The 25,936-nt window shown below is 36.5% G+C and overlaps 1 protein-coding gene across 2 annotated transcripts in view; it reads left to right on the top strand.

Moving 5' to 3' along the window:
• LOC121384719 (prominin-1-A-like) overlaps window positions 1-25,936 on the top strand; it is an 87,429-nt gene that overhangs the window by 19,305 nt on the left and 42,188 nt on the right. For both annotated transcript variants that reach the window (XM_041515236.1, XM_041515237.1), the window contains exons 7-10: window positions 516-599; window positions 13,898-14,103; window positions 21,621-21,695; window positions 25,487-25,550. In XM_041515236.1, coding sequence (XP_041371170.1) covers window positions 516-599; window positions 13,898-14,103; window positions 21,621-21,695; window positions 25,487-25,550 — 429 coding nt within the window. The remainder of the gene's footprint in view (window positions 1-515; window positions 600-13,897; window positions 14,104-21,620; window positions 21,696-25,486; window positions 25,551-25,936) is intronic.

Raw genomic sequence — 25,936 nt, 5'->3', positions numbered from 1 at the left:
ACTCAGTTAAATATTTTTTTAGGAAATAAAATGAAATTTAACCTAGTACAGATATTAGAACGATCAGAAACACGTTTAATATACATCCACTAATATTTTACGCAGAAAAATATATTTGATATGTAAATGCAGTCGTTAAAAAGTCTCTGTTAGTCGATAACATCTGAAACATTGCAGCAAACTCAGGAATGTCCCTTTAAAGGGACAGACACTATTTGTTTTAACACACAAAGCATATGTTTCAATATTAGAGCCGTTTATGATCACTGAAATCAAACATTACTTATATCTTATTATTTAGAGTATCCACTTCCGTACAACCGAGGTGTTTCTGGTCATCCTGGTGTTTCTAATACCACAAAATGCATTTTTTATATTTTTAAAAATGCACGTGTGTCTGAGAAGTAACGGTTAAGGAGTCATGTTTAATCTATTTTAAGGGTATTTTAACGTCACAGACTGTTTTATCAATGTTCACCAATGCCCATTTAAACACCATCGATTTTCATTTTCAGGTCTACATGAACATGTTGAAAAAACGGCAATACGTACGCTGAATGCAAATAGAATCGTAAATGCTTTTGGAAATGCCGAGACTGGTACATTTTCAATTTTAATTACTGGTCCATACAGCAACTCACTCTCTGTGTGTGTGTGTGTGTGTGTGTGTGTGTGTGTCTCTCTCTCTCTCTCTCTCTCTCGACCTTGACCTTGAAGATAATTGGCATACAAGTGGACCGAAGCTTTTCAGAATGCTACTGTAATAAGTTTTAAAATGATATAATAATATATAGTCAAGGGGACTATGAAATCCCATGGGAAATAAATGATTAGAAGATCACACCTATTTAGATACCTTCTATACACGCTAAAGAGCAAGAAAAATCATGATGGCAAACTTTGAGGGGTGGCCGATAGCGGCCATCTTGAATTTCAAAATGGCTGCCATTTACACTAATTTTTCAACAATAATTCCGGTTGTGAACATCGTATGAAGCTGTTTTTGGTGGAAAAACCGAGATTTTTTAATAGTAATGAGCTTAAAGAAGACTTCATTTAGTGGATATCATGAGCCGGGGGGGGGGGGGGGGGGGGGGGGGGGGGGTGGGGGGGGGGGGGACGCCCTTTTGGAAAATCATGGAATCTTGAAATGTCCTGTAAATTGCCAGATATTGCCTATTATTCATATTCTTAACATTACTTCCAGTATCTTAATCTTCATAACTCTCATCCTCATCATCTGTTAAGACAGTTTCTTCCCAACTTTCACACGGTTCATCATCAGAACAGTTACATAAGTCTGTACAGTGAAGTCAATTTTTTTCTGCATTTGCAACGGTTGTTTGCACACCGTGTCTGTGCATATGAACACTTCACCAGATGAGTCACTGCATCAGGAGCAGGAGGCAAGGAAGTCATCACTGGTTGGAAGTGTCCATCAACTAAATCCCAACCATAATGCTGAGGTTCTGGAAGCTCGGGGTTGGCCACTACATCATTTTACCAAACCATAGCCTGGTAATGAGCTCTCAAAATTGCAGGTATCAGTGCAGCCCTAGTTGGAGGTAGACCCTCAGATTCAGCATGCTTTTTTTTTTGGAACAGCCACCACCTCACATCTGCTACATTCGTCAGTTCTGTGAGAGGCAAATACAGCTTGCAGACATATGCTTCTAGAGCGGGAATTAAGGCTTCAGATGGTTTCTCCGATACACCAAGCTGTGCAAATGCCTGCACTATATCATCACCTGCGTGAAGTTCTTGTAGCACTTTCCAGCATGTCATCTTCCCCATGCCAGCAAATCTACCAGTAATGTCTGCTCCAGATAGTGCACGAAAACCCGGCAGTGCTGCAGTTTTGTTGGGACCAAGGGCATTGTAGATAGGTTGAAGTTGTATGACTCTACTTTTCTGGGCAATTCCTGTCACAAAACATGTGTCTTGACAGAAATTTGGATAACGTCTGATAGCTAGCACAAGAACGTCAGTATCCGGAGACTGGATCCTAATTGAAGTGGCCCCATTCGATGTGGCGTCAACAGAATGAAGAATTAGCTTGGTGTCTGCCTCTTCCTGAATACTTGAAAGATTAACTTTTCTGTGAGTGCCTTCTGCATGATCACCCCATGCTACTACAGTATTCTTTCCGTTTGTCAGGGCATGCGCTAGAACTTTGTGGGCTAGATATGCTGTGAGTTCATCTTTTGTCTTTATATGAGCTAGAAGATTGTGCATGCTAACTGTGGCGATTGATGTTGTATCTGTGATGTGATATGCTACATAATCTGGTCCAATAGCACAGAAAGGTACCATATTCGTGTTGACGACCCATAAACTCTTCCCATATCTCGGTATCTGTTTGAGCTAAGGCTTTCATATCTCCCAAGTACACAGGAGTAAGGCGTGCATAATTCAACTTGTCGGAAGCAAAGAAGTATTTTACAAAGACTTCTGTGGTGTCAAGAAGAAGCTTCCAATCACCAGTCCGTACAGCTCTGATGTACATGAGCATTTCTAATACCATCTGCATATACTGACGAATGGCTCTGGCTAGTGGATTGTTTGTGACATGTTCATCAAATCTGCTCATCTGGTTCACAATATCCAGTGATACAATGGTGTGCATCATATCTGCATGGGCTTTCTGTATGTCTTCAACATTACCATTTTAGCAAGCCTGGTTGAGATGGTACACCTTACTAGCACATGCACGGAGCAAATATGTGTTGTCTTTAAAGAAAGCTTCTGCATAGAGTGTGAACAAAGCCTGTAGGGTAGTTAAATGTGCTGCAATACCCCTCTTGACATGTCGTCCCTCGAGAATCTGTTTCACGGTAGCTGAACCATATAAGTCCGCTTCAATCCAACACAAATCTAGCCCACTATTGTCTGTGTATGAGCCAATTGTTCGGAGATGAGCCATAACCATATGCAGTTCCCCAGGGCGGAGGATAAGGTGAATGCAATCCTCCCGAACCATTTGAAGTTGTTTGCCTGGCTTGTATAAGTCAAGAGTTATCACTGTTTTGTGTTCTGGGCCAACAACCTTGGCAGATATGTCGGAGCCGGAGCAGCCAGTAGTGGAGGTGTGTTAACACTTGTGAGAGTCATTGACTTACTCAAAAGAGAATTGTAAGCTGCCCAGCCTGGAATGTGGTATGCATGCGTTACTTCCTCTTGTTCTGTGCTGAATTGGGTTGTTTCACTAGAGAGAGCTTTCCCTAGCAGCCAAGCCATTTCATATCTGTAGTCCCTGCCTGCTTGTGGTTCTTTATTGAGAGCAAATGTTGGGTACGCTGGGCTTGGTGGTTTGGGATTTTTTGGCATTGTACAGGGAAGGATATCAGTGTTTGTTGAAGGTAGTTCCTTGATGGTCTTCATTTTGGCTTGGCCTGTGAGGTCTAACTTGGATGTTATATCCTCTGATTTATGCCTCTGGTACATTGCCATTACTGTGCCATGAAGTGTACGCTTTCCGTTTGGCGTATCCTCAGCAAAGTCAACATTGTCTACTGCAAAGAATATATGTCGGCCAGGACAATGTTTGCAAGGATATAGACTCCATAATTTTCTTGCATTTGTTTTAGAACTGTATTAGCTATTTGAGTTTCTAGTTTTAGGATTCGTCGTATGCCACTGAAACACCAAAACCATGCAGAAGATTGATGACGTTTTTGTCCCTTATTGCTTGTCTTACAGCTACACCAATACCTAGCTGTTGTGGCATTTCATTGTGGTACCTAACTACATCAGATTTATGTCTTGTCTGACGATCTGAGAGATGATAATACACAGTACTCTGGGCAAGACTCTTTGCATGTTTATCTACTGCTGCTCTTTTGCCCTCAGACATGTCAGACGACAGACTGGACTTTGTTCCTTGCAAAATCCACCGGAATAATGTATACAACTCTGTTGGTACATGTGCATCAGTTATGTCAGTTAGTGAGCCGCTGAAATTGCATCTTTCCGCTTTTGTGATCACTTGTCGGAGAATGATGGATGCTTTGAATAGTGTCTTCATGTCAGCTTCAATGTTCCTATTTTGCGATTCTGCTGTGATCTGCACTGCTGCATCCCGGGAATCTTTTACACTTACAAGGTCAGATTCATTCCTTCGCTTTGGGTTATGGAATTCTATACCAGGAATTTCACTTGCAATAAGATCTTTTACATTTTTACGCGAACACACAGGATTCTCTACACAGTTAGCTGACCTAATATACAGGTATGCAGTATGCAGATCAGACATTTTGAGAATCTCACCAGCAATCAGGGTCTCTTCAACCAGGCTTACGAACTCAATGTCGGCTGCTATTTCATTTGCTGCATTTGGAATTGATCTTTCTTGGCTTTGTTTGCGGAGAACATTGGTAACATGGGTCGTCCAACATTTGTTATGATACTGAATATCAATGGCATGTGCATCGTTGGGGCTTATAGCAGTGCTGAGCTTCACACGGTAGTTGTCATCATTACTTTTTTCAATTGCTGAACGAAAATGCCGGCCAGCAACATCAGTGCGAACTATAAACAGTGGGTTGCGTTTTGAAGATTTTGTATCACAGAAAAAACATACAGTAGTGTCATATGGGATTGACTGTGAGCGGGTGAATGTGGCAGCAGAAGGCAATGGAATAGGTGCTGACTGAGATTGTACTTTCTGTGTTAATTGTTTTTCATAGCGCAGTTTTGCCCTCCTACACATTGTTACATTACAAGTGTCCAGGTAGCAACTCCTGTGCCAGGTTACACCTTAAGAGAGTAAGCTTTCTTCTGTTGTATCACCAATCCTCCTACTGAGTTCAGGATAATGTTTGTCACCGTAGGTTGCTCGCTCTCTGATATCATGTAATAGTTTGCTGTGTGAAGAAGGCGAGTTAACAAGTACTTCAGGTGTTTCTTGTTGGCATATAAGGCAGAGACGAACGTTTGTGGCCTGCCGAGGCACCTTTGCAGCTGGTTGTTCAGCCATGTTATCAACCATTCAACTCATCTGGTCGCTTGCTTCAGTGTCACTGAAAAGACACAAAATGTTGCCAGTTTTATTTTTATTTCCTTGGCAATAAGAATAAAAGAAATGTTACCAAAACGTTTTCCAAGGTCAAAGGGTTAAGTTGGCTACTATCCAAACAGTGAAATGAGTCATTTCCTGAAACGAGTCAAATGAAACGACTCAAAAACACTCCAGTAACTATGTGGGTGGTGCACAATATCAAAGCTATATTTAGTGGTACCGAATTGTCGTTAAGTTGACGTATGGCAGCCATTTTGAAAACCAAGATGGTTTTGAGTCACAATATTGCTATGGTTGAATTAAAATTGTGCTTTAAAAAAAATTGGCATTGAAAATCTGGATGTAGCCGCCAGAATTAACTTCATACATCCACAACTGTAAGGTGTATAGAAGGTATCTAAACAGGTGGGATGTTCTAATCATTTAGTGCTACGGGACGATATATCATGAAAATATTCTAACTATATCAATATAATACAATTTCTAGTAATTGGGGGAACATTTTTAAAATGTCGCATATTTTACGTTTGGCTCTAGAAGCAATAATATTTATCAATTCCATTTTTTAATGTCTTTGTTTATGTTTCATCTCTGGATGTATATTGTGTATATTATGATTCCATGCATGTATTACAAAATATATAGCCTTGTGTTTTTGTGACAGTTTTTCGTCACACCTGTTACAAAATTAACAGGGTATATAGAATTTTGAAGATCAGTAAACAGGTCATGAAAAAGCTGCCCCCCACTCGCATAAAAACTGGTAAAAAAAAAAAAAAAAAAAAAAAAGATCTTGAGAGTTCATGACATTTATAAAAAAAGAAAATGATGTATTTCCAAAAGCAAACTGATTGTATTAAAACACCAATATTTATCGTCCATTAAAGGCTCTTGTATAGTAGGAAATATCGCTGGCACTATAATTTGCGATATCTCCTGTTTGTTAACATGCAAATCGCATTTGTTCATTGAGTTTTTACTATAAAAAAATAAATAATTAAAAAATCAAACAAAATCAGCAAAGTTGCAAGTTTGTTAATAAATTTGTAAAATATTTAATTAATACAAGTTTCCATAATAAATGTCGCTATAACATTCATGGTGAATGATATTCCATATTATTATATTATTATTATTATTATTATTATATATATATATATGTATGTATGTATGTATGTATGTATGTATGTATGTATGTATATATATATATATATATATATATATATATATATATATATATATATATATATATTATATTGTGAAATATCTTAAAATATCAGTGAAATAAAAGTGTTATCAGTCACTCTGTGACGATAACACATTTTAGAGTGAAAATTTCACTATTTCACTCTAAAATGTGTTATCGTCACCGTAGAAAGTGTTATCTTCACTGTAAGAAAGCCGGAACTATTTTGCTGCTGGCATTTTTAAAATAAAGGTAAATTGCCAAAAGTTATATAATAAATAGAAAATTTCATGTTTTTTGTCAAATATGATTTATATCTCATCTCGTGAAGTTTGCAATCATTTCACACTCATTGGGCAAGCGTGACTCGTGGGATATGATTGCAAACTTCACTCGATGAGATATAAATCATATTTGACAAAAAAAACCATGATATATCCTCTATAAGTTTCATGAGTTGTGGCTTAGATATCAGTTCGTTTGTGGAAGGTCAGGAGTGGTAAAGCGCTCGCCTGATGCGCAGTCGGTCTAGGATCGATCCTCGTCGGTGGACCCATTGGGCTATTTCTCATCCCAGCCAATGCACCACAACTGGTATATAAAAGTCCGTAGTAGTATATGTGCTATCCTGTCTGTGGGTTTCCTGTCAATAAGACTATATGTCAACATTACCAAATGTTTGACATCCAATAGCCGATGATTAATAAGCCAATGTGCTCTAGTGGTGTCGTTAAACAAAACAAACTTCAATGTGTGATCGGAAGATCTGTGAAAGACGTAATTAAGTATACCTGCACATTGTTTGTTTTTCATACGAGGAGTGATTTTGTCATTTATACATATGTGTAGAGCTGTAACGATACGGGAAGTCGCGATACGATACGTATCCCGATACTTGGGTCGCAATATGATATGTACCGCGATACTTAACTTTTTATATTAATCAGCGATGATTAAATTGTTTAGTTAATGTGCATGAAACATGACAATCTTAATCAAAATTTAAGACCTGACACGAGCTGTATTACAGGATTTTTTATTGTCACCCGACAATAAAATAAAATGAAATTAAAATGTTTCGAAATACAAATGGGAATTTTTCAGAAAAATGATCATAACATGCCTGTTGTGACGGAACATGCTCTTATCTTTTCGCCTGTGGCGATGTTAATTGTTTTAGAGGGCCGTGTGCAGCTTGGTTACGTAATACCCCCGCGCGACGGTGGTAGAGCTGCGTCCCAATATGCACTTATATCAGGTGTGGAGGCCATGTGGCCAGTAGTTACGTAATACCTCCGGTAGTGCGGTTTACGACCGGGGTATTTCTAGCGAACTGGCGACAGTAAGTCTGGCCATCTAAGAAAATATACCGTCTCTGGGAGTTGTGGAACTATCACATGATAGGTGAGGTACCGCGTTGTGTCCCCAGGCGATATTCGCTGTCTCTGAGATTTTTGAATAAATAGATAGGATTTTAGTGATATGAGGAGAAACATTGGAAGTATCCAGGGGAACGGACGTTGTCCAACTGAACGAAATATATTAGTTCAGACCGGACTTGGTAAATATGTATTTCTGCTCTGTTGTATAACCTTGATGTGATTGATGTGACTTTAAATATTTTAATACTGTATTATACCAATATTCTTTAGCAGTGTCTCCGGTAATCTGACGAAGTAAATTGTAGGCTTCACTGTTCTAATATTCTTATACGAGTATTTGGTAAGATAAAGCTTAGCCGGTCATCCTAGAGGACCTAGGTAAACTGTAGGTTATTGTCTTTATTGTGATATGTACCAGTATTAATTCTGTATTACAAGGTTACTGAATGAGTATTTAAGGGTTAATTAAAAATTAACCAGTTAGGAATATAGTTGTAATTCCTTTATTAATTAAGTTCCCCTGGAAGCGTTTCTCAAATTATCACACGTGTGTGTGTGTATCACGGTGAAGTGATTAGAATATTGTGTAAACTAGACACCTAGTAATTAACTAATTCAGTGATTAGCTCTGGGTTGTTATTATATTGTTGTTGTTAATTAACTACTGCGGCAAGTACATTTGTCAGCGTTAGAGTTAATACAGATTCCAAAGAGTATTGTGTTTTGTTGTGTTTCTAGTGATGCATACCTGATGCTGATATCGTAACACGTTTCAATGAAGATAAAACAATAAATCAGTTCGGCAGGAAACTTTTATCTTTATGTAAAACTAGTGGTCTACGGATTTTAAATGGTAGACATTCTGGAGATAGAAACGGAAATATAACATTTTATAATGCTAATGGCTCTAGCCTTATAGATTATGTACTTATAAATGAATCTTGTTTTGAATTAATTGAACAGTTTGAGTCAGGTAACTTTAATTGTTTTTCGGACCATTCGCCAGTTTGTTTTACAATATACTACCCTGTTGTAGAAGAAATTAATTATGTACCAAATGTAAAAGAACAAACGCATTTTAGTGTAAAATGGAATGATGAAAATAATCAAGAGATTGTTCTCAAAATTGCTGAGCGTATGGATGCTTTATTAAATATATGTACCATAAAAGAAACCAGTCATGAAAATATAAATACATGTGTAGACAAATTAACAAATGAACTGAATAACATTATTTTACCTTATTGTTTCCATTAAGACTTACAAAACTAGTACAACAGAGAAAAGATCATCTAAGACCAAACGTGAAGATAAACCTTGGTTTAACGAAGTTTTGAAACAACGATACAATGAATACAGAAAATCCATACGAAATTTTAACGCTAACAAAACTAATGACCAATCGCATTGAACTTATTCGGGGTAAAAAAAAATAAAAAAATTAGAATATAAATTGAAAAAGAAATATAAATGCCAACAGGGTAACATGTTGAATTATTTAAGAAAATATAACCCTAAAACGTTTTACAAATATTTCCAGAAAAGAAAACAAAATAACAGATAGGAGTTGGAGTAATGATGCATTTTTCAACCATTTTTCCAATCTGGCTGGTACCGAACCTACCACTAATCATGAAGTAGATGAGTTCTTATCGAGTTATGATACACACGCTAGTCAAAGATCATGTACTGCATTAGATCATGACATTACTGAAAAAGAAATCGTCGTTGCGATTAAAGGGTTACAGAAGAACAAAGCCTGTGGTTATGATCATATTTTAAATGAGTATCTTATAAATTGTAAAGATGTTTTGATGCCATGTCTACTTTTATTGTTTAATAATGTTTTAAAATCTGGTCACTATTCTCAGTCTTGGTCAGTTGGTTGTATTGTTCCTGTTTTTGAAAAAGGAAATACAAATGATACTGACAATTACAGGGGCATTACATTAATCAGTTGTTTGGGTAAACTTTTTACTTTTATTTTAAACAAAAGATTGCTAGATTACGACTTAGATAATGATATCATTACTGACGCCCAACTAGGATTCAGAAACCAAATGTCTACTATAGATGCCATTTTTATTTTACAACATTTAATACATAGAACACTAAAGAATCGAACACGTTTATATTGTTGCTTTGTAGATTACAAAAAAGCTTTTGATTTTATTAACAGACAAAACTTGTGGTTCAAACTAATTCAACAAGGTATCGAAGGAAGAATGTTAGCTATTATACGGTCTTTATATAATGATGTTAAATGTTGTGTAAAATACAATAATGAACTTTCTGATTTTTGTATGTGCAAGAACGGTTCATTTCAGGGTGAGGTTTTGTCACCAATATTATTTTCTATGTATGTTAACGATTGCGAAATGCACCTACTATCAGATAATTGTCCATATGTTGATATACAAATGTTAAATATATTTCTAATAATGTATGCCGATGATATGGTGCTTCTAGCTGAAACACCCAAAGGATTGCAAAAAATGCTTGATTCAATATCTAATTATACAAGTAAATGGGATTTAACAGTAAATACAACTAAGACCCAAATTATTGTTTTTAGAAATGGAGGAAAACTTCGAGATAATGAGAAGTGGTTCTATAATGGTTGTCAACTAGAGGCTGTCAATGAATTTAATTACCTTGGTATTTTATTTTATTATAACGGAAAATTTAGTAGGACACAAAAAAGAGCAGCGGAACAAGGTCGTAAAGCTTTATTCTCAATTCATAACGTATGTAAAAATAATTATTTTAATATTGAAACAATGCTATCTGTATTTGATACCTATGTCAACAGTGTTCTTAGTTATGGATCGGAAGTGTGGGGTTTCCACCCTGGCCAAGACGTTGAAAAGATTCATTTACAATTTTGTAAAAAGTTACTGGGTGTACGGAAAGGGACATGTAATGATTTTGTATATAGTGAATTAGGAAGATTTCCATTGTATTTTATTAGAAAACTAAGAATTTTTAAATACTGGATCAAACTACGTAATACTAATAAATGCATATTAATGGCTATATATGAGGAAATGGATCAGCTTGATAACAATTGGTTAATGGATGTTAAACAGGAACTAAATGCATTTGGTTTAAATTATATATGGAGTCTAACGGAAGTTGATAATAATACTACAGTAATTAAGCAAAGATTGTGTGATGTGTTCAAGCAACAATCTTACAATAGAATAACAGCAACGTCAAAAGGTAATTTGTATAAATATTTATTAACTGAATTTAAATTGCAAAGTTATCTTACAAAACCGTTGGACGTTACACAATTGAAAGAAATTACAAAATTTAGACTCTGCGCCCATAAATTAAATATAGAATTTGGTAGATACAGAAACATTGAAAGATCAGAAAGATTATGTACAGTATGTAATACAAATGAAGTAGAAGATGAGTACCATTTCATTCTACAATGTCCAAGATACAATGATATAAGAACACAATTTATAAAACAATATTATTATAAACGTCCAAGTGTTTTCAAGCTTATACAACTTTTAAGAACTGACAATAATAAAGATCTTAATAACCTTGGGAAATATTTACAACGGGCAAATAAGGTAAGAAATGAACTAGTGGAATAAAGACGTAATGCTAATAGTGATGTACATGGTAGTGCATCATACATGTGTATCCCGGTAGCACCTCAAGTATTTTAAATTTTCTCTTATGTAATAACGACCTATATCTTTATGTGATATAAGTCAGCAGTACTGTGATACTTTGTATTATATATGTCTATAATGTTAAATCACTCTCCACCATTATCCTGTACATTATTGTGTACATATCTGTATAATATATGCTATATTATTTGTATGATGCTGATGAGTTGTAAAACTTAAGGCAATAAAAGGAACTTGAATTTGAAAGTGAACTAATCGTGCTACATATATATATTTATATAAGATCCTATCTCTGATTATACCTAGAGCTGAACCACTCGGGTATTAGACTGCCCGTTACAGAGAGATCTAATAGATATACAGTTAGGAGAGATATTTGGATAATCGTGTTTTATTCAGTTACGGGTATTATAGGATCCCCGTGACATCTGTCCAATGCAGTTCAATGGAATTTCAGGTTTTTCTTGAGAAAAATCAACTTGTTAACATGTTTAGGTTACAGTGCAGACCACTGGGTAGTTGCAACACCCCTTGCTGTACTGAAAACCACGTTATTAAAACATGAATGTATCGTGTTGTATCGCGATACAGCTGTCCTGGGTCGATGTATCGTATCGTAGACCTCGTATCGTGATACGATACTGTATCGCCGTATCGTTACCACTCTACATGTGTGTATGCACATTTTACAAAAACGTTACTTAATTTGTATCTTAGTGTCATGCATAGATTAAGACTAACAGTTTTCCATTGGTTCTATTTACATACTACTGTCTGATTAAAGGCATATCATATCATATAATTTAAACCCAAAACAATTAAAGGGACATTCCTGAGTTTGCTGCATTGTAAGATGTTTCCGACTAACAAACATTTCTACGATTAAACTTCCATATTAAATATAGTTTTTTGTTTAGAATAGTAGTGTCTGTATATTCGATATGTTTCTGGTCGTCTTAACATTTGTAAGAAACCCAAACTGGATTTTGTCTTCAAATAATTTCGTACGTACAAAATAAAAATATTTTAGGAAATAAAATGAAATGTTACCTAGTACAGATATTAGTACAAATATTAGAACAATCAGAAACATGTTTAATATCCAGCCACTAATATTTTATGCAGAAAAATATATTTAATATGTAATTACAATCGTTAGAAAGTCTCTGTTAGTCGATAACACCTTAAAAATTGCACAACACTCAGGAATGTCCCTTTAAATGACTTGAAAAAAAAGAGTAATAATTAACTGACACGTACCTGACATTTCGTACGTACGAAAAAAACATATTTTAGGAAATAAAATGAAATTTAACCTAGTACACATATTAGAACGATCAGAAACATGTTTAATATACAGCCACTAATATTTTATGCAAAAAAATATGTTTGATATGTAATTACAATCGTTAACAAGTCTCTGTTAGTCGATAACATCTTTAAAAATGCAGCAAACTCAGGAATGTCCCTTTAAATGGGCATACGGAAATTAACTTCAAGTTGATATATGTGAGGAGTGTAACAACATACCACTATTTAACATCTTCGGTTAATAATTGTGGTGCTGGTTGTGGAAACGAGCCAAAATTTGGTCCTTTAATTCTTCAGAATTATGTGTATTACTAAGGAAACCAAAAAGATATGATTATAATCTTGCCAAACCATTTTGTCACACAAACGTTTTTGAAGTAACATTGTAATTAAATCTTTTTTAAACCCTGAAGATATTGGGTTTGTTGTTCATAAATGACCATTTTAATATCCATATAGTTCAATGTGTTACTTTGTTTTATCCATGTGATGTTTACTTGGTTATCTAAGCTTTAAAGGCATATTGTCACATACCATTGACCTGTTAAAAGACCTAACAAAGTATTACCTGAAAACAAAATATATTTGATTTGTCCCTAAATATACTTTATTCAACCATCTGTGTAACCACCATACTCCATTTATTAATGATATTTTGTAAAAAATAATTGAATTATGGCAATGGTCCATAATTCAAAAACTAAAATTGCTAAGAGGGCTGACATGGATTCTATCCCATCATGGTTCAGTTAAAGTGATGCAATAGCTAGATTTGGTTTCCAAAATTTAATGTAATTTTCATTTATTATTCATTTTGAGAGAAATATGGTCCTTAAATCGGTAACAATATGCCTTTAAAAGCATAAACATAGCTTTCATTGTGAAACAAATAGGACCTTTTTAGTAAAAACGAAATATCAACATTTTGGAGTTCATACAATGTTAAATCCTCATGGTATTTTCTAGGATTCTTATACATGTATCATATTTTATCATACGTGGTGTTACATATAAAATGGCACGGTTGATGTTCTATTTTGAACCACCTTGAATTTTCAATCGTTGTGTTACACAAAAGAGCCATTTTTTTCCCCACCCATTTAAGCCAAAACATTTACTTGTGACATTCCACTTCTGCGTATGTCTTCCCACTTCCCTGCCCCATGTCACATAACGTTCCAGTGTGTCTCGATATATATATATATATATATATATATATATATATATACATCGAGACATGCTGGAACGTTTTATATATTCACTATATGGATGGAAAATAGTGTATTCGAGTCCAGCTGGAAACCTGGCTGTACGAACCTAAATTAAACTGAATCCTATCTTCGTGCAGGTTATGTATACCTACAGACTCCGCTGGAGAACATGATGTCGAATGTTGAAAAATTAAAGAGTTCAATCGACAACTTTACAAAGGCCATCAGCCATCTTGCCTGGGAACTTGATAACATCATCGTATCGTGCAAAAAAGATTGCCCTGCCACTTGCAGCATGATTGACACGAACCTTCTTCGGCCAAGCAAGATGCATTTGGATGAAGTAAGTGTAAAATAAAATAGCCAGTGTAATTCATCCTTTAGATGTATCTTAGTATATTCTAAAGTCTCAACGCCATTTGTAATTTTAATAATTAACATTTTATAAGTGAAACAATTTGTTTTCTGTCTGCATGCATTGATTATTCTTATTTTGTTTTCGATTTGCTGTCACGTGCTATTAGTCCAGGAGCTGAGTTTCAAAAGAGAATCAAGAAAATGGATATCATAGCACCCCGAGTAGGCCTATTCATGTTTTTAATAAAGTTTGTTTTGTTTAACGATACCACTAGAGCACATTGATTAATTAATCATCGGCTATTGGATGTTAAACATTTTGTAATTCTGACTCGTGGTCATCAAAGGAATCCCGCTACATTTTCCCAACTGCAGCAAGGGAGTTTTTATTTGCATTTTCCCCACAGACAGGAAAACCCATACCACAGCCTTTGACCAGTTGTGGTGCACTGGGTTGAATGAGAAAAACCCCAATCAGCTGAATGGATCCACCAAGGTGGTTCGCACCTGCGACGCAAGCACCTCAAGCGAGCACTCAACCGACTGAGCTAAATTCCGCCCCTTATGCTGCATTTAGTTTGGGCATGGTTCTAGAAATATGTTGGGATCGGTAGTCAGGGCTGGAGGGGGAGGGGGAGGGGACAAAGGGGCAGAAAAAAATCCGGAAAAAATTATAGAAACTTAAAGAAAATTCTCTTCTTAACCATTTAAGGAGTTTTAGACTATTAACTACTCAGTTGCCTCAGTTGTAAAATGTAACAATCCACAATTGTTCTAACTGTAATTTGTGCATCGTTAAAAGATACTGAATGAGAAACCCGCGATCGCAAATATGGAACCCTTGAGAAGTCGTTTTAATATCCAAGATGGTGTCCAAGGTGTCCATCAACAAAATATAGAACTGATAATTAATACCTTGATTACATCACCTAGCTAGGCTAGCTATGACAAAACATTTGAAGCTTATTACTGCATGGATTTTAGGAGGCACAGAATTCATTTTAACTACCTGTGTTAATCACGACATTGCATCTCTATTTGAACAATTGCTCTTCGCATTACTCAGTTTTTATCAGTTGCAAACATTGATTTAACCGACATTTTTTAAACGCCTTAACATTTTGCCACCTTGGTGTATCAAACCAAGAAAGATCGCACAGATGTAGTTATTTATAACAAAATTTCATAGAAATCCAAGAGAGGTACCGTGAATACATCCCGGTTTACACAGACGGATCGCAGGATGTGAATTATGTGGCTTCTGCTACAGTGTTTCATCAGACAAAATAATTTCCATGAGATTGCCCGATTCAGCATCAATCTTTACAGCTGAAATTTGAGCAATCATTAAAGCTCTGGAACAGATTAAGCATTCATATGCATCCAAATACATTATTTTTACTGACTCACTTTCGTGTCTCCAAGCTCTACAGTACATCAAATTGGAGCATCCCTTAATTAGGATGGTGATCGGAAAGTATGTCTTTTTATCCATTGCCAATAAAGATATTTTATTTTGTTGGGTATCCAGCCATGTTGGCATTAAAGGCAATGAAAAGGCAGATTTTGCTGCAAAGTCAGCTTTGAATTTGCCCCATGTCAGTACTGGTGTCCCCTATTGTAAATATCATATTAACCAATATATGTTTTCGACTTGACAAGGTGATTGGGACGGTGCGGTCGTGAACTAGCTTCATTCTGTCAAGCCAATCTTGGGAATGGCAGTCTTCCTACAGGCGGTGCAGGAAGGATGAAGTAGTCTTAATTGTGCTGTACCCGAAACGGCTATATGTATTTGGTGCATTCATTTGTTTTAAAGTGTAAACATTATCAGTGTAAAATTACTGTGCGCCACATTTTGGTGGAGTGTAATCATCTGCAGCCGAAGAGAAATGATATATTTGGTAACAGAAGAATTAATTCTAAAGTTTTAGAAACACTGATTTCTGTACAAAATTTTAAAATATACTTAGCGTGATATTTGTATTGCATTGTACTTTTCCCACACAGTTTTTACACTGTGGTTTTACATAATTATACAAACAATATTTCCGTATACTTACCTTTTACCCAATAACCGATGTGTATTTTGTGCTGGGGTGTCTTTAAACATTGATTCATTCATTCACTTGGATATCTAATTAAATGCAATATGGCCACCATGCAAAACATGAATATTGTTGTGGTCTTTTTCCCCCTTTTTTCATCCCACATCATTTAGAGCAACGGTAATGATGTTGGCGTCTGGGTTTTAGGGGTTACGGACTTTATTTATAGCAACTTCTTGCTAATTGGAATATTGCATCATCATTAAAATCCAAAATGGCTATGAAAATGGCCACCAAAAGACGATTGTGATATTTTAATGTCTATTTTTTTCTCAAATTAATTTTTTTATTCTCAGATATGGGCCTTTATAGTGGAAGAAATTTAATAATAGTGTTTGTTTGTTAATGTAGAAATATTTTATAATTTAATCTTATATCTATGATGTTCACCACTGTAGTGACTACAAAATAAATTGCAATTTATTGCATTTTACATGATCAGCAAGATTTTGATGTGAAGGAAAGGAATTCATTTCTAAATATGACTCAGCAACTTTCCTAGAGATCTTTCTGCCCCGCCCCGCTCACCTGCCTTCCTAGCTGTCTGTCCGCCCCGCCTTGCTCACCTGCCTTCCTAGCTGTCTGTCCGCCCCATCCACCTGCCTTCCTAGCTCTAAGATTAAAGTATCATATCCAATTGCTTATGCAAACACAATTTTGTATTGTTCGAATCCCTAATGTCTTACAAATTGGCCACCTCTCCCCCCCCCCCCCATCCCCAAAATTGCCACCTTGTAAGCTTTGAATCAATCCTTTTTGTTTAAATGCCTAAGTAAGTTTGCATCATATGAACTAATTATAGTTCACAGTACCAACATTTTTAAATAATGATTATATAGCCACAATTCGCAACCAATGAGTGATGTTTAGTTAACCTGTGGAATCAGTTTTTATAATTCCCAGACATACTGTAGCATTGTAATTACCTGTATATTTTCTTGAATATGCTCGCAAAAGAATTATTATTGTTAAAAAAAACCGATTTGCCATATATAATACAATGTATGTATGTATGTATATGTATGTATATGTATGTATGTATGTATGTATGTATGTATGTATGTATGTATGTATGTACAAGTCTGCTTTGGATTTGCCTCATGTCAGGGTTGATGTACCCTATACTGATTTTAAATACAGTATTAACAAATTTATCTTTTCAACTTGGCAACATGATTGGGACGATGCGGTTACGAACAAGCTTCATGCCATCAAGCCAGTCTTGGGAGAGTGGCAGTCCTCCTATAGACAGTGCAGGAAGGATGAAATAGTCTTGTGTCGTGCTGGCATCGGTCATACTTACTTAACACATTCATTTATTTTGAAGAAGGATCCTCTACCTCATTGTGAGCACTGACAGTGTATTCTGACGGAACGCCACATTTTGGTGGTGTGTCCTCATCTCAAAGAAACTCGAAAAGATATATTTGGATAAAGAAATGTGATGGAATCATTCCGTTTCCATCCAGAACTTTTCTTACAATTTCTTCGAGATACTTACTTTTATTCAAAATTTTAATTGTATCTATCTGTGATATTTGTATTTCTGCACAGTCCTTTACACTGTGTTTTTATTTACCTGTTGAATTTTTATATTGATGTTGAACATCACTTTATTTGTTTAAATTTACCATAGTTTGACACCCAATAGCTGATGTATTTTTCGTGCTGGGGTGTCGTTACACATTCATTCATTCATTCAGTATGTGTGTGTGTGTGTGTGTGTGTGTGTGTTCGTGTGTGTGTGTGTGTGTGTGTGTGTGTGTGTGTGTGTGTGTACACATGTATGTATGTATGTATATAATATATATATATATATATATATATATATATATATATATATATATATATTACCCCAGCAAGCATTCATAACGGGGAAAATAAAAATCATAATTTCTCACTGAGAAATTATCAAACATTGGTTTAACGTACCCTACTATTGGACGATTTGACGCCAACAAACCAATCACCTTGTTGGTACTAAATATGACGTCATCACGATTTGGCAAAGCACACACAATGACGTCACGTAGTTTAAAGCGTTTGCATTTACGTCTTTCTGGTTTCAGTGTTAAACTTGTTATAAAATGGTAGTTTAATGCAATTCATTATAGAATTTTTGTTTTACAGAATATATATAACTTTGGGTTTTGAAAATTATCTGAATCGTGAATAAAATGCAAAGTTAAAGTAAAGTTAAATACGTCGTTTCTATATACAGGACGTGTAACCAGTCCAATGAAGGCTATATGGAAAATAAAGGCTTTTTAAAAAATAACCAACAAATAGCTGGGGGTAAAGCTCGTGACATAAATTTGATACTGGTAATTCGTTTATTTATCTTCTAGCTATTTATATATATAGAGGCTATTTCATGGGTTTTTTCGAATACGATTTTTATGTCAACGAGTGATGTGTGAAAACCATATTTTCACGAATTGCGAAGCAATGAGTGAAAATATGCTTTTCACACATCACGAGTTGACATAAAAATCGTATTCGGAAAAACACCATGAAATGGTCTATTTATTATATACATATTTCCTAATTTTTGACAATATCTTTCGCTCTTTGGTAATATCTTTCACTTATCCTATCGAAAACACGTAACGTCATGATATATTTCTTCCTATGGAACTTTGCCAGAAAATTTACTTTACCATAGACTTTTAAAAAGAAATTTGATTAAAATTTATCTATATTAACATTTATTTAACAATACTGCGGTGCAAACATACCTGACAAAGCGATCCTCTAAAAACTCCCACAAAAACAAAACGAGTCGAACGCCGTTAAATTCTTACACTTACACTAGATGACACTACATTGTGTCATCATTATTTAGTTTCGTCTTCAATTTGTTTTATATATTTTATCGTAATTGCACTTCGTATCCCGTTTTTATAGGTACAGTTGTTTATATTACATTTTTTATTTTTCAAATACGATCAGATGCATTGGTAATCATCAAATTTAAATACGAAGAACAGAGACAAAGGGAGATAATTTAATCATGCACTTTTACAAAAAAGTAAATACGACTTCTATATTTTCACTGTAGCTAAAATACAGTGAAAATATTACTTTTCACAGGATATGACTTTTATGGTTTCCGTAGATCTATATATTTCATTGCTATGTATATAATAAATATATATATATATATATATATATATAATATTATATATATATATATACTATATATATATATATATATATATATATACTATATATAAATATTAGAATATATATATACTCAAAAATTTATAACCAAAAAAAGTTAACCAAATAAGTTTCAGTGTATTAGATTGATGATGTAAACTACACCAAAAATTTAATTTATTGTTCCATATTTACAAAAAAACACAAATAAACGTCACTGTATACAAGAAAGTCACATGACATGCTGTCAAAGTTGAAGGTTGTCAAACATGGATTTTACACATTAGAACATTCGTTTAATAGTGTGTGAATCCACCCCTGGCGCGAATACACTCGACACATCGTTGCCTCATGCTGTTGATCAGACGTCTGAAGAACTCTTGGGGAATGGCCTTCCACTCTGCCATAAGAAGTTGACCCAGATCATGAAGGTTGGCCGGAGGGGCATGGTTATCCCGAACTCTCCTGCCTAATTTGTCCCAGGCGTGCTCTACTGGGGCCAAGTCAGGCGGATATGCTGGCCAATCCATCCTGGCGATACCTTGTTGTCTGAGAAAGTCCGTTACCACCCTGGCGCGGTGGGGTCTGGCATTGTCATCCTGCAGAACTGCCCCGCCGCCAATCTGCTGAAGGCCTGGGAGAACCAACGGCCAGATAATCTCATTCAGATAGCGGATTCCATTCAGATTGCCATCCACCACATAGAGGGGGGTCCTGTGGTGGATAGAGATGCCGCCCCACACCATGACGCTGCCACCACCGAACCGGTGACGTTGTCTAACATTAACGTCAGCGAAGCGCTCCCCAGGACGTCTGTAGACACGAACCCGACCGTCGTTGAACTGGAGACTAAACCTGGACTCATCAGTGAACATCACTCGACCCCACTGAACACGTTGCCACCGCAGATGAAGTGTGCACCAGTGACGTCTGGCCATTCTGTGACGTGGTAGGAGTGGTGGTCGAACAGCCTGGTGACGGCAGCGTAGATTATTGGGTCTCAGACGATTGCGTATGGTTTGATCAGACACTCGAGTTCCAGTCGCAGTCCGCAGATTGCCACGTAATCGGCGTGCAGTGGTTGTGCGTTGACGTAGAGCCATATTGGTGATATAGCGGTCCTCTCTATTTGTAGTGCTTCGGGGTCTTCCCGAACGTGGACGATTTCGAACAGAATTCGTTGCTTGGTACCGTTGCCACAGTCGGCCAACGACACTCTGACTGACACCAAGTCTCAGAGCAACATTTCTTTGCGTATTGCCATCCTGAAGCCAAGCAATAGCCCTTCCTCGATCTTCGATAGTCAGTTGACGTCGTACCATTGTCGAATTTGGAGTGTGCACCGTACACGAACGCAAGCTCCAATTATACGGAAATTCAGCATTGGAAACATGGAATACACATGCAAAGCGTGCAAATGAAGCGCTTTGTGAAAAAGCAAGTTATGGGCACTTAGCAGACCTTTCGCTTTCGCCCTAATTTACTGCAAATGTAAGCATGTTTTCGCCATTAGAACTAGTCGACAGTGTCAATGACTGTGGATTTTAATTCATTTATGGGTTGCTTAGACCCACTTTCGTCAAAATGGAACAATACCATGCGTGACATTATGGTCTAGCTAATATAATTGACATTCAGAAAATAATGTCGAAAATATCGTCTGACCCTTAAATTCTTTTGAGTAGTAATATATATATATATATATATATATATATATATATATATATATATATATATATATATATATATATATATATATATGTATATGTGTGTGTGTGTGTGTGTGCGCCCCCCCCCCCCCCACACACACACATACATACACACGTTTTGGCACCTTTTTTTTTCACACTGTGTGAAATTCCAAAAACAGGAAGTTTAAATTATTTAAATTCGTTACAATTATTTTTGCAATTAGTTTATTACCGAAATTTAGGAAGTAATTGTAACAATGAAATTAAAAAAAAAAAAAAAAAAAAAAAAAAAAAAATATATATATATATATATATTATTGTAATTTTATTATTTTACAGTGAAAAGTGCTTGAATTTTGCCTGCCAAATTGTTTCTGAACCCATGGGGGTGGGGAGGGGGGAGGGGGCGAGGGTCGTCCTTCAACCCGACCCCGTACACGTGCCTATGTTGATGAAAAAACGATTGTTCACACTATATCCTGCGGCTAAGAAAACGTTTTGTTTTGTAGTTTTGTTAAGTGTTAATATGGTTCATATTTCAGATACCGGCTTATGATGAAATTTTGTCAAAATGTAAGTCATTCGCAGATAGTCGTCTACATACGAAAGCTAGTGACGTAAGTAACATGTATAATTATATTGTTAAATAATATAATAATGTTGTAGTGTTTGGTATAACGGGCTTCCACTGTCAGACAGATTAAACTTTGAATTATGCTCGGACCCCCCCCCCCCCAAAAAAAAAAATGGGGTTAGCCTACAATGAATTGGTGATTGATCAGTTGAAGCAGCGTTCTCATTATGCAATTTATCGTAGCGACTGGAATCGCGTGTATGGGAAGACGTTACGTCATAAGATGCCGTGACATCAAACAAAGCTCATGTCAGTTTAAAAATATTTTGCGGGAAATTTAAGTGCATACAAATTTCCACTGAAATAAAGAAAACATGAATGTAGACAATTTACCGATGGCATTATGTAACAAAACAATTATTAACCATATCATGACAATAGCAGGTTTTATGGACCCATGAAATCCTGACATTTTGACATGTTATGTTCTAATCGCCGAATCGGAATGATTCCGACACGACTTGTCGTATAAGACTAAAGTCGTTCCAATCTAGGTGTTCTCACAGTACGCATTCCATCGCATGCGACATGTCGGTGCGACTCAATTTAATTAAAATTAGCTTCACTGGTTAATTACTATTACCTGTGGATCTAACAGCACCCCGTTGGAGCTCATGTCCATTGGCCTTTCATTCGACGAATCAAAACCTTACTTCCAAAATCATGCCAGTGATTTGAAAAGAATTTGAAAACATTCGGGATTATGCCGAGGGTATACAAAATGATTCGGGTGAATTACGAAGTATGCCGGAAACTAATTTCAATAAACATTTTATATAAAATTTCGTTTCCCAGTCTGCAGCTCGACGCGGTAAGACGTGTTTGTTTCGCTTTTGCACACTGCACGTGCTTTCGCGGCTCGACTTGGGAATCCTTCACTTTTGTTGTTTTTGTCAGCGAAGTGAAGTTTTCTACTGGGATGTATGCGGCCATTGGAACTGATTGAACGCTGGAACGCTTCTCGTTTCGACAGTCTGCACCACCAGGTTGGATTCTTTTTTAGCGAGGTTCCTTGCCTCCACGTCATTTCTCTGTCTGACTATGTTGACTTGGGTTTTTTCATGACTCATATGACGGCCATTCTGCAGAACGCCACGGTTGTTCGCGTTTAGTCTCTACATGTCCGAGCCTGTCCTAGCAGCACTGGAAGATTGACTGCCCCACTCTAAGAAGAAATACGAAGCGGGGTCGGCCCCTACTACTCTTTTCTAGACTTTACTTTGTTTTATTGTGATACCATCTCGTATCCTCCGGAGTCGGGCCCGTCTGCACCACTATACCAACCCATGGCGACTGGACTATACCCTAGTCTGATACTCTCTCTCGTTCAGACGGATCCGGCTTCTCAAGATCTGTAGTGTATTTCAGCACAGCACTACACCTTCAACGTCTATTGACTGTCAATCTAGGGTTTTTCTTGACGGGATGCAACCCATCTCGTCCCTACAAGCTGTGCACCCTAACGGCCTTAACGAAAGAAAGAAAGAAATGTTTTATTTAACGACGCACTCAACACATTTTATTTATGGTTATATGGCGTCAGACATATGGTTAAGGACCACACAGATTTTGATAGGAAACCCACTGTCGCTACTACATGGGCTACTCTTCCGATTAGCAGCAAGGGATCTTTTATTTGCGCTTCCCACAGGCAGGATAGCACAAACCATGGCCTTTTTTGAACCAGTTATGGATCACTGGTCGGTGCAAGTGGTTTACACCTACCCACTGAGCCTTGCGGAGCACTCACTCAAGTTTTGGAGTCGGTATCTGGATTAAAAATTCCATGCCTCGACTGGGATCCGAACCCAGTACCTACCAGCCTGTAGACCGATGGCCTGCCACGACGCCACCGAGGCCGGTCGGCCTTAACGAGGCCACTCACGTAGACATATAGATCGGACTTTAAACTTTTAGACCCTCATTCAAAAGTTTGTCGAAATTACTTTCTTTTTTTTAAATATTATTAAATAGTCCGATCCTATCTTCTTTCTCTTATTTATTTTTGGACTGTCCTTCTAAAATGCACCAAATTATATAAATATTCGACCGAGCCGTCAATTCTTTTTATTTTTGGCTTGTAACTTTTTTTTTTTTTTTTTTTTTTTTTTTTTTTTTTTTTTAAATTCTATTTTAACTTTTTTACTAATTGCTATTTTGAAAATTCTGCCCATTTTCAACTCTACCTCATTAGAGATGCGCATCAACATTTTAAAGGCCCACTATTTAATTTTTGGATGTAAATTTCAAAATTGTCCGCTTAATTTTTTTCTTTCCCGGGACAAGCCCCTGGCTGTCCAGAGACTGGCCCCTGGACGGACATGCTCGAAACTCTAGTGGGATATGAGCATGTAAAAATTATTTGCACTCGCACTCAAGATGGAAAAAAAAACCCCCAAAAAACAAACCGTGATGGTATAACCATAAAATCTGTTTATACTGTATATAATCCAGAGTTTATTACTGCACTTTTCCCCCTGTTTTTTTAATGTTGAAATAGACCCAACAAGTTCGCCTATTGCATAAATAGTCTCGCCCGATATTTTTAGAATTTGTATGCTCCTGAATATAACTAATCGCATAATGAGAATGCCCCATTATTTTCTACCGATATGATGAATGATGATCTTAAAGGGACATTCCCAAGTGTGCTGCATTGTAAGATGTTTCTGACTAATAAAATATTTCTAAGATTAAACTTACATATTAAATATATTTTCTTGTTTAGAATATCAGTGTCTGTATAATCAATGTGTTTCTGGCCCCGTGCTTATAAACCTTAAAGTCTAGACTTGAATAAAGTCCAGACTTTAACGTCATGGCAACGCCATTCATATAGCATTACGTTAAAGTCTGGACTTTATTAAAGTCTAGACTTTAAGTTTTATAAGCACGGGCCCTGATCGTCTTAATATTTGTAAGAAGCCCAAACTGGGTTTTGTCTTCAAATAATTTCGTACGTAAGAAATAAAAATATTTTAGGAAATAAAATGAAATTTTTACCTAGTACAAATATTAGAGCTATCAGAAACACGTTTAATATACAGCCACTAATATTTTATGCAGAAAAATATATTGGATATGTAAATATAAACGTTAAAAAGTCTGTTAGTCGATAACATCTTAAAAATTGCAGAAAACTCAGGAATGTCCCTTTAAATGAGCTGAAAAAAGAGTAATAATAAACTGACACGTACCTGACATTGAAGAAAACCTGGTGAATGGCAAATATCCCCTACTTGCTAATTATTAATGTCACTGTGGACTATCCTAAAAATGTTCCATGCAAAGCCAGTATTTTAACTGATTTTTACAAACAGTTTTATGATTACCAGAAATAGTTTAAAACCTTCATATTTTCTCCCCCACCCCACCAACAATCACAAGTTCCGTCCTCATTTGGCATCCCTATTGGAAAGCAATATATTTTACTTTTATGGGAAACACTACAAACAGATTAAAGGGACATTCCTGATTTTGCTAGGAAAGTATTATAGAAACTTAAAGACAATTCTCTTCTTTAACTTAACCATTTAAGGAGTTATAGACTATTAACTACTCAGTTGCCCCACCCCCAACAAAATATCCTAGCTACAGCCCTGAGGATCGGTGGCCGGTTCCACAAAGCAGTCTTAGCGCTGAGATGATCTTATGTGTTTATCTACCTTATGCATTTAAGGTCATCCAAGCACTAAGATCGCATTGTGGAATTAGGCCCAGTTCTATCATGGACCTCAATTAAAAAACCTAAAACGAAACATTATTATGTTATAGATGGTGAAGAAGCTGGGTGATATGCATTATGCCATAAATGACATGATTGATCCAGTCAGGAAAGGTACGTACCTAGTTATGTTTACTTAAACATAAACATTCAGACAGACAGACAGACAGAAAGGAGTGCAGGGTGGGAGGACAGACAGCTAGGAGGGCAGGTGTGCGAGGTGGGTGGACAGACAGCTAGGAAGGCAGGTGTGCGAGGCGCTTGGATAGACAGCTAGGATGGCAAGTGGGCAGGGCGGACAGACAGCTAGGAAGGCAGGTGTCTGAGGCAGGGTGCAATGGACAGACAGCTAGGAAGGCAGGTGTGTGGGGCGGACAGATAGCTAGGAAGGCAGGTGTGCGAGGCAGGGCGGACAGACAACTAGGAAGGCAGGTGTGCGAGGCAGGGTGGACAGACAGCTAGGAAGGCAGGTTTTCGAGGCAGGGCGGGGTGGACAGACA

Source organism: Gigantopelta aegis, chromosome 10 (assembly GCF_016097555.1).
Source record: "Gigantopelta aegis isolate Gae_Host chromosome 10, Gae_host_genome, whole genome shotgun sequence".
In the NCBI taxonomy this organism is placed as follows: Eukaryota; Metazoa; Mollusca; class Gastropoda; order Neomphalida; family Peltospiridae; genus Gigantopelta; species Gigantopelta aegis.
Note: the sequence above shows the minus strand (reverse complement) of the source record. Positions and strands in the feature narration are given on the sequence as shown.